Source organism: Patella vulgata, chromosome 8 (genome assembly GCF_932274485.2).
Source record: "Patella vulgata chromosome 8, xgPatVulg1.2, whole genome shotgun sequence".
In the NCBI taxonomy this organism is placed as follows: domain Eukaryota; kingdom Metazoa; phylum Mollusca; class Gastropoda; family Patellidae; genus Patella; species Patella vulgata.
The window spans coordinates 50,234,066-50,252,946 of NC_065886.2; the positions used below are offsets into that span (position 1 = coordinate 50,234,066).

Here is an 18,881-nt window from a genome sequence, read left to right on the forward strand (position 1 = left end):
AAGATCCATTGGCAGTTGGAATTCGATATAAGAGTAGGCCATAGTACCGCTGCCCGGGCATTATTTCCCTTATTGCACACTGTATGGCGTATGCCCGTCTCCATTTCATTTCATTTTGTAAATGTTTCAACACGATATAACACATTACAGTAATTTACAATAAACAAGTACGAACGTACGTTATGGGATAAACGAATGCAAAAAATGCTTTAATTACATTTACAACGCACATTATAAGCTATGCGTCTTCCCCATATGAGAATGGGGGGTTGGATGGCCGAATGGTTAGCCTGTGCGCGCTGTATCATATGGTTTGTCATTGAGTCAACTGGCGTGGTTTCGATTTCTCGGTTGTACGTGACAAGGAGTAGGGTCGCGCCTGTCAAATCCCGTGGGTTTTTCCCCCGGGTCTTCCGGTTTCCTCCCACTCCTAAAGACCCCTATACGCACATGAAATAAAATTGAACCATGTGTTAGTCCCGAAATCACCTAGTTTGTGATGAATGGACGATAAACCCCATTTCTCTCTCTCTCTCTCTCCCCCTCTCTCTCTCCATATGAGAAATCGTATCAGTTATTCTTGACAAGGTACGTTATGTATTTATATTCGTGAAATAATTCAACGTTATAATATATTACAGGAACGCAAGCAGATACAAGAACATGTTGAACATTTAAAAGGACAGGAACTTCTCCCGCTGTTCATACTTCTGCCATATATGAGAATGTCTTTATAATTCATAGAAAACCACCTATAATTGCGCGTGTTTCTTGAATGCACATGTGGGGTTTCCCGCTCTAATAACCTGAAACTCATAATCAGAACATATTTTAAATAAAAAATAATTATATTTGTCAGAAAATATAAAGATTCATTGATCCTGGAAGTTGTCAGTGTTAATGTCTTTACAGTTTATTCAGTCAAACGAATAATTATATAATTGCAGCTCCCTGTTTCTTAATTGTTCAACTCTAATTGAATTGAAATGTATAAAAGGATGGTTGTGTTTAGAAAAAACGATTAATTATTATTTAGTGTAAGCAAAATCGAAGAACAAAGAATTTGATTTTTTAGCTGGGTTTTTTTTTTACCATTTCTTGTGAGGGGGGTTGGATGGCCGAATGGTTAGCGCATGCGCGTTGTATCATAAGGTCTGTCATTGAGTCAACTGGCGTGGTTTCGATTTCCCGGTTGTCGTGACAAGGAGTGGGTCGCCTGTCCAACTTCGTGGGTTTTCTCGGGTCCTCCGGCTTCCTCCCACTTCTAAAGACCCCTACGCGCAAGCGAATTATTGAAATAAAATTGAACCATATATTAGTCCCGAAATGACCTAGTTTGTGTCGAGTGGACGTTAAACCCAATTTCTCTATCTCTCTCTTCTTGTTTTATACCAGTATATTATACAAATCCAATAACGTCACTTATAAATACCAATCTGCATGGGGTATTCCAGACAGGGGCGTGGTGACTCATGATTTTGCATGAGGAATAAGATCCCGTCCGAGCCTCCCAAAAAACAATATTTATATGTGTGTGCGGGGCAGGAGGTGGGTGGCAGTCCCTCCAAGTTCCACCGAGTAATGTTGGCCTGCTTGGAACATGCTAGAGTCGATATTTATATCATATCCTGACAAGCGGTATATGTTTGACACCGGTTGAGCATTATAATTTGCGAGGGGGCGCAAAAACTCAAAACCATGACACAAAGCTCGTGATTGCGCCCCTCTCACTTAGCCGCTGATTCCAGAAACTGAAAGAATACCTTCTATTGTGTATGACGTTGACTCTTATGGAAGTTTGACCAAACTTTATATTTTTTATTTTACTTTCTGTTATCGTATACCGTGGTCATGATTGCCATAAATGCCATAAGTTGTGTTGTTTAGCTGAAAATATCAGTTTCACCTGATAAACAAAATCTAAACAAACATCTGCTTATTGCAAATATGGCACAAACATTTGGCACCTTTTAGTGTTAATCGGGGCACAAAAGTGTCTGTATGTATATTTTTGTAGTCTGCGTGTGTAATAAATTTATAGGGTGAGCCCCTGTTTTTATTGGGCTTCCGAAAAAGAAGTTCGTTTATGCTATTTGGAAATGATAACCAAAGGATTTTACATGGGTGTTTTGCTTGTAGCGCTCGGCTCTAATATAGCACTATGGCACTAAGATAATTAGACCGTTAATATTTCTAGAAAGACGTACTACAAAGCTTCAGATAGCTGCGTTTAGCTAGTATAAGGGATTCTAAGAGCCTTTCATACAATCAATTTTATTCACTGGAATATGTCTGGAATTTCTCCTTTAAACGGGTTATTCACATGTAACTACAGAGAGTCTTACAATCTTTGATAATATGTTCTTGAGATAAGATTCTATGATAAAAAAGGACAAGGAGCTATTTTTAGTTTCATGTTGTATTTTTTGTTGGATTTAAATAACGCATAAATCTCTCTTTATAAATAGTATTTATGCACAGAAACCAGAAAATTGGCTAGAAATCTTCCAGTCGCTCCGTTAATTTTGGCAATTGCGCAACTTGTATTGTATCCGTGTGTATATAATTTTCTCTAGTCATCGGCTGTTACCTACCACCAGTAAGCTAGATAGATAACTACACACGCACTTTTCTCACTAATTTTTCTCCCATATAATTTTGTTTATACGTCTATATTTTAGAAAGGGTAGAGATGTTAAAGGAGCTAAATCACTAATATTTGGGACCTAGAAATTGACACAAATGGTTCGCACCTCATATAATAATGTAATATGAATGTATATAAACTGATTTACATTCAATCGTTTCTGTTTATACTCTAATTTCTAATCAGTTATGTTCGGCGAAATACGACAGAAGTATCAATCGAATGGCAATCTCTAGCGTCTGGTTATTCCAGTCTACACTGATAGTATTTATTGCAGATGCTTTTCAGATAAGAATATGGCATCACCGTTTGACATGACTTGTGGAATATGTTGAACCTCCTTCTTCGAGTCCCTTGTTATAAGTGGCTCTGAAATGCAAATATGGTACACGATTCGTGTAACAATGGTAAAATGTTTATTTTGTCTCAAATATTGGATATCAGAAGCCTACCTTTTTCCCGGTAAATTCACAACATCAATGTTGATTTAAACTGACAAATACTTCGTGTTTTCAATGTCGAAGACTTTGGATGATACTGAGTTAGAGACTTCTACTTTAAATTGAATGTATAGATATGGCGTGTTAGAATAAGATACAGATAATCGAAAACAAACACCTGTATGCCTCCAGCATCTTCTGAAATACGATGCAGATTTTTGCTTCGGGAGCGAATGATTATGTCAGTACAACAATAGGCCAGTAGAAAAGCTACTCCCTTAATCAAACTGAAATATTCTGAACCAATTTAAACAATGTCTTGGGGTATTTAATTTATTGTTTTTCCCTGTGTTGCAACGTATCTGGTTCCGTAACGATACGGAGCAACTCTACCAACAAATATCGTATGTTGCATGACACAAATGACCCGTCTGACTAATTCGAAGAGGAAGGAATTTAAAGGTTACTTATCCAAGATTGTTATAAACATGTATAATTTTCCATGATACGCACAGTATTATGCTAAATGTGGTGGTAGTGGGTATAACGCGAGAATCTGGGTTTATAAGACACAACTATAATATAAAGGTGTGTAAATGTATTCTGTACTTAAAGGTAACATGCACCCACGTGGTGTCATTATAAAACAGCAGTGTTATATAACAAACAACATATAGTTGCGGGGACACCATATTAAAAAGAACACAACAAATTCAAGAACAATCTTTGTTCTACATTTAATTTGATGATTTCTAACTTATATCAAATTGCTTTTTTCACACGTGGATAATTTGACTTACACCCTTCCTTCTGGTTCAACAAAGTCGGTTTACCAATACATTTAGGCGTTACAAGTTTTCGTGTATTAAAAGAAAATGGAGTGCTCTGCAGGGAGGGACATCTCCTTCTGACGTTTGGACCATCTCCTTCTCCTTTTCCTTCTGACGTTTGGGCCATCTCCTTCTCCTTTTTTTTTTGGGGGGGGGGGGCATCTCCTTCTGACGTTTGGATCATCTCCTTCTGAAGTTCTGACGTTGGGACCATCTCCTTCTGACGTTTCAACCATTTTAGATTTTACATTGCACACTCTTGTTAATACTACCTATAATTACGGAGCATTTTTATTACGTAAAACGACATTTCCTTGACACTCGTGTTTTGTCCCGTTAACTTATGAAGCTGAAGTAGTATACTGTAAAGTACCCCTTTTGATACCAGCTTCAGGAGATGGAGTTGTCTTGTGCCCTCAGAAACTGTTGGAATAATGAGCTCTAAATCCTGTAATCTGGTAATAATTCGCAAATATTGGCTTATAATCTTTAATCTTTATGCTGCTAGAAAATGGTCCTTTTTACTATCTCACGAGAAATACTGACTCAATTAGCGCCTTTAAAATGTATGCCCTACGCCCCTTTAGGACCAAGCAACTTTAGTCTTGTAAATAAACAAAGGCTTTCACAGACAATCCGAAATTAATGCATACCCTTGGCGAAGAAGAACAGCTGAGAAGCAGACAATCCGTCCATGGTACCAGTCTCCTATAAGAGCAGATGGACAACCCATGTACTTTATTGTTATTTAAATAATGCATGCAGTGGTAAAACCCTATCACGACTTTAACTTTTACTAATCTTTAAGATATTTATTAGAAGTAGAGGTTGTTGTTTGAATTATGATGGTTTTGGAGGATGAAAGCCAATTAGCCATCTGTCTGTCCATATCTAGTCAATATAGCATTGTCCACCACTAAACAACCGGCCATGCATGCCCTTAAGATACAAACTTTCATTAGGTCAGCTGATGATTTTCTCAGATTTATTGTCCGCCCCTTCAATGTTTGCATTGGTGATTATTATAATATTAATCACTTTACCAAACTGACAATTATTAGAATCTGACAAACTGGAAATACTTAAAGGAAACAGAAGCCGATATTAACAAAGAATATATCTTATTATAAAGTTTTCCATGGAATTTAGTTCAATTCTTTCCTCGCGATAAGAGAGGGGGGGGGGGGGGTAACGTCCACTCGACACAAACTAGGTCATTTCGAGACTAACATATGGTTCAATTTTATTTCAATAATTCGCTTTCGCGTAGGGATCGTTAGCAGTGGGAGGAATCGGAGGACCCTCGGCCATAGGCGTAGGAGCCGGGGGGGGGGGGGGCAAAAAAAATTATTTTCGGGCATAAAAAAAATTCCACGACCTTTTTTGTCTATTAACGTTTAGAGAAAAAATATAACTAACTTATTTCTATGAGATCCACACTGCCCGAAAAGTATTTTCTCGTCTTTTTCTTGTCCACTGCATGCCCGAAAATATGCCCGAAGCTCTCTTATGATATGTATGCCCGAAAAAACGGTATTGATTTCGGACAATTTTCTCTTATGCCCCCCTGAATTACTTTGAGCTCCTACGCCTATGCCCCCGGCAAATGCCTGGAACAGATAGCTGTTTGATAAACCTATTTGTCGGAGGAAAGTGTCTTTGTTTAAAATAATGACAAGCAGTGACTGTTATAATTAATAATTCATGACCATTGATTGAGTTATTTCAGTAGGCCACAATGAAGATGGTTACATCTCTTAAATCTATGCCAACACTCTCCCAAACTAAACACATTTTTTGATTAAGGGTTTCGGTGCATGTTTGGTAATTTATTCTTTTTTGGGTGGCTTGGAGAGGGATGTCGGTCGGAGCATGACCCAATATACATTTTTGATTGCAAACTTTTCGTCAAAAATAAAACAATATAAACAATCCAATATAAGAAAGTTAATTAATAACAAAGCGCCAAAATTAATCCGAATGTAAGAAAATAACATGGTCTGCTACGTGGAACTAGCGTCATTATATGAGCCCAGTGACGGGTGGTATCGGGTGTTCCGGAAAGCTAAGAATAATTTTGATTATGTATTATTTTTAATGTAGTATATTTTCATCAAATGGTTTGGCCATGGACCCTATAATGTATTATAATGTATTATAAGGTCCATGATTTGACTAACGGTTTTGGCATTGATTATACTGGGGTAGTTACAGAAGATTGGAAACTTCAAAGTGCGGCATTAATTTATCTTATTCTATTAATAAAACATAACTGTTGAACCAGGTTAAAACTAGTTTTATCAACCCTGTTTATGAGTCATTCATGTGACAAAGGGATCCAACAAGGTGTTAAATTGGATGTTGTGCAACACGTGTTGTGAACACGGCATATGCAGGGACAATAAAAATAAAAGGATGTCTAACTTTAAAAAATCAATTAAAGATCGATCTCGGTGTTGCGTGATGTATTGTTGATGAATAATATTGAGGTGTATATAACACCTGTTATTACAGGTAAGGTATATAAATAATGTAGAACCGTGTAAATCAAATGACGACAGGAATGGTCAGTGGCCAAAAATTAGGAACCGATACAATAACATTTTGGCGATCCGAAGCGAAAGTTCATCGGGATTTTCTGGCGTGGTTTCCTCTTGTCAGTGGTGCAGGATGGAGGGCCTGACAAGGATAGCTGTCTAGTCGTCCGGATAGGTCGGAAAAATACGAGGTTCCGTGTATACATTGGCGGCGTGCAAATAAAAGATCCCTTGGCAGTTGGAATTCGATATATGAGTAGGGAGCGTCGCTGCCCGGGCAAAATTTCCCTCATAACACACTGTATGGCGTATGCCCGTTTTCATTAGCCCAGTCGGAGCAGAACAGTGGGACGTTAAACCCCATTTCATTTCATTTACATTAAACTGGAAAAAATAAAAGCAAAATTATATCTAAGGGAAAACGTCTTTCGCCTGGAGCGACAATGCAACCAAAGGGAGAGAACTCCAATTTCCAGAACACTTATTTCGTTGGATTGCTTCCCTTTTAGTTGTACACAATTATTATTGTTTTATCCTTATCGATATATTCAATTGTCAATTTTATATACACTTGGGGGATGTCAAGTTAAACAAAACAGGTTTGAGACGCTCATTTGGAAAATTAAAATGTAATTATTAGTTAAAGAAAAAAAAGACATGCCCCCCCGCCCTCTCGCTCTCTCTCTCCTCGGTACAAGACATAACCCCCCCCCCCTCGCTCTCTCTCTCCTCGGTACCTAGCCTTAGAGGACATGTTCTCCGCCGATTGAATTATTATTATGTAATTGTCAGTGAACTGAATTGATATCTTGTAATTGGATATCAATTAAAATTAAAATTAAAACAAAACCAATACCACCAACAGAAAGGCAATATTTTGAAACATTTGCAAAAGAAGATGATTGTTTTGTTCTCCATAAATATATGGAATGGAATGGGGTTTAACGTCCTTCTGTTCTGTACCAATCGGGTTGATGAAGACAGGCCGTGCAGTTTACTATGATGCAAATTTTGCCCTGGCAGCGACGCTACGTCCTACACCTATATCGCATTCCAGCTGTCAACGGTTCTGTTACACGGGACCTCGGTTTTTCGTCCCATCCAAACGACTAGATGCTGTTCCTTATCAAACCATCTGTTCAACACGACTGACAAGTGGAAGCCACACCGAAAGAGAGATCCTGGCTATCGAGTCAATGCTTTACACATTGGGCCACCCCGGCTCCCTGTAGAAAAATAAGTTTTACTTTTGAAGAGCACAAGTATTTGGAAATAAAATCAACGAGTTTAAGGATGCCTCCTAAATCGATGGTTTACAACTCAGACACAGTGTGGCTTTGGCAGCAGGGCAGTTTACCACCCAGTTGGAACGAAAAGCTGGGTAACTTTTTTTTATCCATGTGTTTTTTACTTTCGTAAGATCTCTTGAAACAGACCATCAAAAATGGTGCGCAATTTGTACTGTCTAACATTCTCCTGCGAAGCGCTAACCACGCGAGATAGTTTACTGTCAAAACATTCAAGTATGCCACAGCTTGGTAACTGATAATTACCAAACAGTAATCTGATAAAAATACAGATCTATATTTCGTTTCGTTTTTTATACTTTCGATGGCCTACACTACATGAAGATATAACAGACTGTAGTGGAAGGTCGCGTCAGGGGTCATAAGAGCGACTTTTGACCCTATGATGACAGACATCGATTAATCAATCAGCGTTGACGTTTCTATTGGTTTACCCACAGTTCTGTGCACCACCAGCCAAGAACTCGCCGTAGCAAACCGTTCCATTGGCTAATCCCTCACATTAACCAGAACAGGGATTATATAACAACTCTTCCAGATCCTAGTGTTGTGAAGATAAGTAAAACGAAATTTTGAACAATAAAAAACGAAACGAAGTAGGATCTGTGTTTTAATCAGAATGATTAAGCATGCAATAAAAGATAATAATACGTTGTTGAAAGACCAGAGATATATTTTCAAAATAACAATAGAATAAATAGAAAAATTAAATATAGAAAATATTCTGCAAAAACAGTTATAAGTTATACATGTAGATTAACAAATTTGTCTATACCGTTATACAGCCCAATAACAATCATAACGATACTAAATAGGAAAAAACTAGAATAACAAACAATATAAACCTTGAAAGAAGTAAATACAACAAACAAATTAAAGATTGTGTGGTCCGGTGAAGACAGAACCGCGAAAACAAGTTTCGCCAGGCATATTGATTGACCGTTTCATAATATATAAGTCACAAAGTAAACAGAAAATACCATTATAATTAAGAGTGAACGACATCAACAACGAGTTTTAGGTTTTAGCACAATATACATCCACTGACAGATAACTTGTCTGTACAGTTCAATAAGATAAATCGCATGATGGAAGTTGGATCGTAGGATTAAATGAAATATCATCAAATCTAACTAAGTTACACAGTTCTCGTTGCATATTCTACTTTATAGTTTCCCCAGAAACTGTTTAGCTACATTTAAGTACGGTGACATGAAGACGAGCATCTTGAATAACAGGGGGATTAACATGTTGATTGTAAGTATCTTGTAAAAGATGGGTTGGTATTCTAATACAATCCCGGTACTGCTGCAATGTGCTGATCTCTCTCTCTTTAGAAAACCCAATAACTTCATCATCGGGTAGAAAAGCTTTATGTTTATTCATAGTTTGTCTTGCATTGGTACTTAAAGGTATTTTCCAGAAGTCCACCAGGGGCGAGAGATTATGTCCTGTAATATCTGACAAAAGGATATACCAAAGATCTATTTGGTCCTGTTCTTTGTTGGGGTAAATTCCGTTATCCATGCTTTCGTATTTTCGGAAGATCTCTTTGAAGACGGGCCAACCAAAATGGTGCGCAATTTGGGCATATATGAAAAGAGCAATTCCAGGATTGGACTTCCACTTACTGTAATCCTCGTTGCTGTTCAAATAAGTCTTCGTGGCTGGTATTTGATTCTGTAACCAGGAATGGATCCATGGTTCCAGCCCGGCAATCATCTGCATGGCATGAAGTGTAAAAATGTTGACGGTAACTTCTCCTGTTCCAGCAAAGGTCCAAACACCTCGCTGCATGTTATGACCAAATTCATGAAAGACACCCCAGGATCCTTTGTTACACAAAGATTCATTATTAAGTAGATAAAATTCGTGTGATGGATCTGCTACATCCAATTGGGTGACCACTGGGTAACCTGAATGCATGTAGCCTACTGATGGTTGGACATCGGTGACCAACCACTGTCTGCGATGTTTTCGTATATCACTGCCCCTTAAATGAAAATGGGCCTTGAGAACTCTATCCCAAGTTTGCATAACTTCAACAGGGCTGTTTAAATCTCTAATGCTGCTCGATGGAAGTGTGATTATAAGGAACTCACCACAAAGGTCGGTCCAAAGTCCAGGGGCGTTCCTTCTAACCGACCAGTTTTCAGCGGTTGAAGGGATGTTGACATCATACAGTGGAGCTTCGATGACGTTATCTAGTTGGACTGTGATATTTTTTCTCCCGTTTGGACTGAGCAAGTAAACTAACCCTCCAAAAGTAGACTTCATAATAGTAACCTCATTTGTCAGAGCTTGTGAACACACAACTTTTGGCCATCTTTTAAGGTGATCAGATCCCGAGAGACAATCACTATGGGCCCCAATCTGTAGTCTCCAACCTTCCTTTGTAGCATCTTTGTTTAAGATTGTAATTGCTATTTCCTCATCAGCTTTGGCGTAATAGCCCGTTGGGTGAACGTCGGCCAGATAAGATTGAACTTCCAGTCGCACCGTAGATTTGTTGGGGCATTCTGTAAAATCCCCAGGAAAGAGATGTATTCCAGGAAGCTTACTTTTCATTTTGCCGGTCTTGTGAAGTACCTCACACAAACCCATCATGGCTTTACCAGAAGTACCCTTCACTGGAGCGTGTTCTGATGGCACCACCTCTGCTGTTGGCGATTCTATAAGCTGAACGAGGGGGTTAAGCTTTACAGAGAAATTTTTCAGTTTAGATTCTGACATCTCATTTATTAATGCAACCGCCTCTCCTACATGTGACAAATTTCGTAAATCTGTGGTAATGGCGTCCACAGCAAGTCCAATATGACATGAGTCAGTTGAAGAACAGTCACAAACATTTAAGCCTTGTGCAGGAATTTGAACATATTTTTCCGTATAATCTATCCCAGCCACATCCAGAATATCAGCCATTGGCATTTCATCAAATGAAATGCCCCCATTTACTTGTTTCCAACCCCATGGGCATGTCGCGTGAATCAGCGCACCGCCAGAAATGATAAAATTGAGAACTTCCTCAGATGTATATGAAACATGTCTCTGACCTGACCAAATAAGAATTGATCCTGATGCCGAATCTAAAGTCTTTCCGGGAGTGTTTGAGTATATAATGTTGGACCCATTTTTGAACCTGCCTTTGGTCAGCCATTGCTTCATATTGTTGTGAAGTATTCGAAGGTTTTTATTCGCGTTTTGAGAGTTAAAGTCTTTCAGATAACCTTCGTGGGCCAGCACAAGCACCCTCCCTTCACCCACCTCACTGGCAGCTATCCAGACATCGATATTCTTACTTCCCGAGAGAATAGGACGTGCTTGATCGCCGTATACCAGAAGACTTCCTGGAACCGCTCCTGTATGGGGAATATTATCAACACCTGCCAAGATTTCAGACCGCCAGCCGTTTGCACATTGATCATTAGAAATAGGGTGGGGTGGTAATGGTAATGACGCTGAAGGATCGGATACTTTCTTGTAAGTTACAGTGCTGGGAACAAGATGACTAACGTCGATCCCATCCTTTGGGATATGAACTGCTGAATTTTGATAATTAACCCCAATTTTATCTAAGAAGGATTTGAAGGGCATGTCATTTAATGATTTACCGGCATGGACTTGAAGCCATCCCCAGGAACACATGGCATGAACAACTGAACCCCCATTTTGAACAAAATGAAGCAGATCCTCTGATGTCACGTTTTTAACTCCATTAGCACCACTCCACACAAGTATTTTATAATGAGGCAAAATGTCTCTTGTGATAGATCCTAAAATTCCAATTTCGGTATTTGATACAAAATTTCCTCGTGTCAGCCACTGTTTCATATTATAATTCAGCTGTGCGATGTTATGGTTGTTGTAAGTTGATGAATGAAACTCTGATAAGTAACCTTCATGTGCCAGCACCATAACCCGACCTTTCCCATATTCTGCAGCAGCCATCCAAACTTGATTTCCTGGTAGTATGGAACGAACATTGTCCTTCAATACAGTGAGAACTCCGGGTACAGCGCCTGTATTTGGGATCCGATTAACTCCAGCCAAAATTTCTGCTTGCCAGCTCTTTGACGCCATCTGAAATGTAATCCGGAAATGAAGTTAGAAACGAACCAACGATTTACCCATAATAATATGTTCGTTTTAAAAACTAACCAAAATTGCCACAACACGACCAAAGATAACATTAAATAACGTAATAATGAATTGAATTATTCGGTAAAATTGTTTATATAAATCAAAATGTTATCTGTTTTAACGGTAGACTGCGTAAAAGACTTACAATTTTTTTCTCCAAGACAGGTCTTAAATTACGTTAGACAATCACAATGTTGATATACATGTAAGTCTAGGTTATAATTTATTGTTCAGTCATATCGAATATTTCCTTATATTTACTGTTCAGTATGATGACTCAGTTGTACCAGATGTACTACCTATTGATTGCTTAACAAATATGGACCAAATCATTGCTTAACAAAACAATATTATACACAAAATCGCCTGATAATACGCAGATTGTAATACGCGATCTAAACTGTCAGGCTATTGTACTAACTTACTTTCTATGGGGTAGATACGCCCTACATCAGATGCAAGTTGATTTGTAAACAGGCAATGTTAACCCACGTATTTTGATACACCTTTTCTTTATGGCTAACCGTATAACCATACACAGATTGTCTGTCCGTGATATGGTAGGCTACCCGAGATATGACCAACAGGACATACTTACGGTTTTTCGGGACCTGATAATATTTTTACTGAGACGCAATGAAAACGCATCACCTTGATTATTGGATGCTTTTAAAATTAAATCTTGCTTGGTAGATACAATTCTGAATGAAATACAACATGTACCATCGGATCATGCCGATAAAGCGTGAGAATTAATGACGTACGTTTTCACCAACGCGTAAACGCATACGCATTAGTTAGTAGATCAATTCTGTTAAACGCATGCAATAATCTGAATTCGACAGAAAGGGAGTGTTGAAAATCACGATGATTTTATGGTTCAGAAATAGCGTATTAAAGTGGTTTTTAAAACGATAGGGTCAATACAACTCCAACATTTATCTGGAAGATGCAAAGATATGCAAATGTTGGCACCTGTGATGGAGGTACGAGTGCTATATCAATCGCCTGATGTAAATATGTGGTGTATCCAGGGACGCCTAGATTGTTCTGTCCTGTGTTTTCTCGTGAGGAGCATACTGTCACTGCTGCATTTTGTCTCGTCAGCACTTCTTGTTAAATCAACGGCGCGTTTTTGTTGCGTTTCAGTATATTTGGATTTTATTGGTTTTCTATTGTACGTCTGGGTCTCCATACATTCTATTGCAATCCCTGATCTATAAATAAATTAATAGCTCCGTCATTATGACGTATCGTGGAAGACTGCACAAATTTGACAAAACCGTTATCTCACACTGTTCTGATTTCGAAGTCTTAAAATACAAAGGGTTGACATCTAATTGGAATTCTATTAACTTGGCGTACAACTTGTAAAAATAGAACAAAAAATATTTAACTTACTTTTGCCGTGTTGATCTGGTTAGTGTGTTACTAAAAATATACTTAAATGGCAACAGATGCGACCAATGATGAGCTGAAAACAATATACACGTTCAACCAGACCTATATTTTAAGAGAAGTGGGGCATGCTTCACACAGATCCATCTACTTCATATTTCGAGAATAAATCTCTGTCCTGACTGGCCGCCATATCCAAAAATTAGTATATTGTTTTGTGGTGCGGTTCTACCCCGTTTCACATCTGGCATGTACACACAAGACTAAATAAACCTTTTCAATTCCATTAAACGTAAGCAGAATAAATACTTCTCAAAATTCTCTAGGTATACCGGTACTTTTTTCCAAAAAAAAAAGAAGAAATATAGGTGAAAAACTTACGCTATTTAAGAAAGTATTTCGTTTTCAAATCATTGTACGTTCCTTTCGAAACAGGGTTTATACATTTCATTAATCATACAAATAGTAAAGATAGCCACGTAAAGCATGTATAGGCCCTCAAACGCCCACACAACGACCTTGTCTCACCTGCGGCTTATCGGGAAGGAAAATTAGATGCTGAGCAAATTTGATAAGGATCTAGAAGGATCCTTGAAGAAATCTAATCTCTACATCCTCTTATGATCCCATTGCTTCCAACCAAATTTGAAAAAGAAAATATGTTAAAACCTATAATCTCGACATTCACACTGTTTTAGCCGAAGGGGAGAAAACTCAAGAACGGAAGGCTGCGGATTATGAATATCGAAAGAGATCGATAACCCCAAAGCTTCAAGCCAAAGATTCATTAAAAACTATAGCCTTTATCGCATTCACATGGGTTTTTTTGTGGGGGAAAAGAAGGCATAACTCTGGAACGGAAAGTCGCAGAGCGCTGAATATCGATATTGTTGATTCTCTCATGACCCCAATGTTTCACACCAAATTTGACAGAATCTGATAAAAACTATAGCCTCTATCGTGTTCACAAGGAGGTATGACTCCGTAACGGAAGGTTGCAGAACGCTTATTATCGATAGGGTTCATCCTCTCATGACCCCAATGGTTCCCATCAAATTTGAAAAGTATCCGTCGAAAATTACAGCCTCTATCCCGTTCAAGATGTTTTCGGAAATGTTTTCAAATGGGCCGAACAATTATTCAGTATTTTCATATAAAGTTAAAGTTGTAATTTGTTCGCGGTGTCGGCCTTGTCCGTTGATCCACCCTTTATCCACACGGAAAGCACAAAGTATCACGACATTCAAGGTTATAAATTCCTAGGTACTAATTAATTATATAAGTTGGCATTTCAAGTGAGTAGGTATTATGCCAAGGTGTTAATTGAAATTTCAATTTACTTTTGTTTTTACGTTTACTTAGCCTATAATTTAAAGTAGCTAAGTCTCTAACTCAGTATCAATAGTACCATCTAAGGTCTTCGACATTATAAACACAAATTATTTGTCAGTTTAAATCAGCATTGGTGGGCTTCTGATAGCCAATATTTAAGACAAAATAAACACTTTACCGTTTGCAAGAATCGTGTACCATAATGCGGTTCAGTGCCATTTGTAACAAGGGACTCGAAGAACAAGGCTAGACACAGGTCATGTCAAACGATGATGTCATATTCTTATCTGGAGAGCATGTGCAATAAATACTATCGATGTAGACTGGAATAACCAGACGCTAGAGATTGCCATTCGATTGACACTTCTGGTGTATTTCGCCGAACATAACTGATTTGAAATCAGAGTAAAAACGGAAAAAATTGAATGTAAATCAGTTTATATACATTCATATTACATTATTATATGCGTTGCGATCCACTTGTGTCAATTTCTAGGTCCCAATTATTAGCGATTTAGCTCCTTTAATCGTATGCCTATAATGTCGCTGCCAATGTTAAACTGCCCACTCTAAAGGACTATGCTATGCTTTTAATTTAGTACCGGTAACTTGAAATTTCAAGATATAATGAGTTGAAATTTTAAGCTACCAAGTTGAAATGGCATGTTGAAATTTCAAGATACTAAGTTGAATTTCGACATACTAAATAATATTGCCCCATAAAGCTTCCGTAGCTCTGTGACCTCAGCAGAAAATCTTAAAATGTACTGGGTAATCAAACCTGACAAATTGTTGGACTTGATTTTATAAATTCGCTGTGCGTATTACTTATTGAACCATTCTCCTTCGGTCCGGACCTCAATTCAAATATTTAATCAAGACTGTATTAACACTTCGTTATGCAGAACTCTATATCTGTTGTTCGTGTGTAAGAAAGTATGGTCGCTCACCCCGGGATTTTCCAACATGGTTTCTCGATGCATGTAGTGTAGAACGAAGGGTATGGTAAGGAACAGTTTAGTTGTTCGAATGGGGCAAAATACCAAGTTCCTAGATCAACCATGTGATGTAGCACGTGCTAGTAATCAACTTGATCATATTCTCTACTTTCGGTTGTCTTTAATAATATAGATTTCAAAGACAATTAACTAGAAACTATACGGTGTAACAAAAGTGGAGATTATTTTAAATAATGTAAGTTTTGTCTATTAATTCGATTTGGTTTTTTTTTTTTTGCGTTATTAAAATGATTGCAGAAGTAAATAATTGTAAACCTTAGAATTACTAGGCCAGAGAGTCCAGAGGCCTGAGAGGGAATGATAATGATAAATGAATGATGATGAATGTCAACAAATATTTTCTGAGCCAATGCCAAGACAATAATTCATGTTACGCCACGGGCTACAATTAAGGGACATGTACCATAGAAGATGTACTAAATGTTTGATTATGTTTGCATATCTCGGGATACCTAGGCCTATATATAGTTCTGTACTGTGCTGTCTTTGCCCGTATATCTAGCATGTTAGATATTAGTGGCGTCATTTACTTATATACTTACAAATTGGAATACGCTCTCGAGACGATCGCAACGTGTGTCTGTTTGTGAACGGCCGTCAAAATTGGCTGGCAAATTTCAATCGGCACAATCAGGCAAATTAATATGCTTGTCTGTCCTAGGCTTTAGATGCTAGACCCTCAAATGAAAAAGTAATTTTTATGGTATTTGTAATCATCTAGATAAAATGGGGGGTGGATGGCCGAATGGTTAACACGGGCGTGCTGTATCATAAGGTCTGTCATTGAGTCAACTGGCAGGGTTTCGATTCCACAGTTGTATGTGACAAGGAGTAGGGTCGTCTGTCCAACCTCTTGGGTTTTCTGCGTTTCCTCCGGTTTCCTCCCACCTACGCGCTAGAAAACTATTGAAATAAAATTGAACCATATGTTAGTCCCGAAATGACCTGATTTGTGTCTCTCTAAGTTTGATATGACTTATCTTATGTTCTGTTGTTGTCCAAACTTTTATAAGTTTGTTTTTTACTTACTTATTATTGCCATGGAAGGTTAGTTTAATTATTTAGTAGGCTATAGTAAATCGAGAAAGGAATTGCACAAATACGAAGAATCAATATTTATAAACCATGACATACATGTACAAGGAAAAGAGTTAAATTAGATTAAAGTGTTTGATTTGACTTAAAGATTCAACTGTTTGTGGAATATCAGTGGTAATATTGGTATCAAATCAGTTTAAATTGACACAGGGTTCCCGCGGTCCTTGAAAATCCTTGAATATCCTTAAATTTAAAATTTCATTTTCAAGGTCTTGAATATCCTTGAATTTCGCGGAAATAGGAAAATATCCTTGAATTTCAGTTGAGATCCTTAATTTTGTTTCAAATGTCTTCAATTCCTTTTAAATATGAGATTATAACGATAGTTGGTAATGTTTTGGTTATTTTTAAGATGAAAAATTGTAACTTTAGGCTAAAAAATGTCCTTGAAAATCCTTAAATTTGACGTATATTTATCTTTGAATATCCTGGAAAAAATGTTTGACGAAGCCGCGGGAACCCTGTGACAGTAAATCAGAAAATTGACAAAATATATCTAACTTAGAAAGAAATGGTATTGTTGATTTTTGACAAATTCTAATTAAATAATGTTATTTTTTAGTAGACATAATGAACAAAATAAAAGAAAAGATTGCACAGTTTCCTGGATCAATTGGATGTGACTGAAGTTTAAAATAAATGGGAAAAAATACAAAACAACTGACTGTGAAACAACACATAAAACAAATAAGGTTATAGAACTTTACAAAACATTAGATTCCGATATTGATAAATATGGAACAAGAAGTGAAACAAACATGAAACAGTCCAAAACATCAGATGTTGAGGAATATGGAACAATACGTAAAACAAATCTGGAATTCTCCATAACATCGGATGTTGAGGAATGTGGAACAATATCCAAAACAAATTTAGAATTGTCCAATATATCAGATAATGAACATATGAAACAAATATGGAACAGTCCAAAACATCAGGTGTTGAAGAATGTGGAACAATATGTGAAACAAATATGGAACAGTTCAAAACATCAGTTAATGAAAAATGTGGAACAATATGCGAAATGAATGTGGAACAGTTCAAAACATTGAATGTTGAGGAGTGTGGAACAATATGCGAAACTAACGTGGAACAGTCCAAAACATCAGGTGTTGAAGAATGTGGAACAATATGTGAAACAAATATGGAACAGTCCAAAACATCAGTTAATGAAAAATGTGGAACAATATGCGAAACAAATGTGGAACAGTCCAAAACATTGAATGTTGAGGAATGTGGAACAGTATGCAAAACTAATGTGGAACAGTCCAAAACATTGAATGTTGAGGAATGTGGAACAATATACGAAACAAATGTGGAACAGTCCAAAACATTGAATGTTGAGGAATGTGGAACAATATGCGAAACAAATTTATCATTATCCAATATATCAGATAATGATAAGTGTGTAACAATACATGAAACAAATATGGAACAGTCCAAAACATCAGGTGTTGAAGAATGTAGAACAATATGCGAAACAGCTTTGGAATCATCCAAAACATCAGCTGGTGATGAACCATCAGCAGCAGTTCTTCTTTTACCTGTAGAAATGTCCATTAAAATATTTTCCTATCTGGACCAGGGTGATCTTATTTGTGTGAGCCAAACATGTAAATGCTGGTTTAAATTAGCTTTTGATCAGTCATTGTGGACATCATTTGACATGGAGCTTTTTACCGAATGCTCCTCCTCCTATCTATGCAAGTTTTTAAAAAAGATCCCTGGAGTTCAAAGGCTATTAGGACTTGCAAATATACCAGAATTCATTTTAGATGAACGGCTGTTGATATTAACCCAATCTTTACCTAGTTTAGTGGAAATAGATCTTAGTTTCTGTTGTGTTAGTCTTGAAATATTGAATACTGTTGTATCAAACTGTTCTAAATTAGAAACAATAAGTCTAGAAGGCAGTGCTTGTGATATCGATGACAAGTTTGTGCAATTACTGTGCCGAGCCCAACAGCTAAAAAATTTAAACTTTAGTCATTGTTATTTACCTGACGAAAAGTTGATGTATATAAGTAAACATATCAATATGATAAGATCGTTAGATATTAATGAAGTATTATATATTTCTGACTGGTAAGTATTATATATTTCTGACTGGTAAGTATTATATATTTCTGACTG

At 37.3% G+C, this 18,881-nt stretch overlaps 1 protein-coding gene across 1 annotated transcript; it reads right to left on the reverse strand.

Moving 5' to 3' along the window:
* Positions 1 to 8,357: 8,357 nt before the first annotated feature.
* Positions 8,358 to 13,365, reverse strand: LOC126829503 (TRPM8 channel-associated factor homolog). The gene is made up of 2 exons (XM_050559417.2): positions 13,303 to 13,365; positions 8,358 to 11,841 (listed from the first exon to the last, which is right to left on the reverse strand). Exon 2 carries the CDS (start codon positions 11,839 to 11,841, stop codon positions 8,950 to 8,952), a length of 2,892 nt encoding a protein of 963 aa, XP_050415374.1. The 5' UTR covers positions 13,303 to 13,365; the 3' UTR covers positions 8,358 to 8,949.
* Positions 13,366 to 18,881: the final 5,516 nt, after the last annotated feature.

Bases quoted from the DNA above. Each gene is read 5' to 3' on its own strand.
- LOC126829503 (XM_050559417.2), bottom strand. From the start codon at position 11,841: ATGGCGTCAAAGAGCTGGCAAGCAGAAATTTTGGCTGGAGTTAATCGG.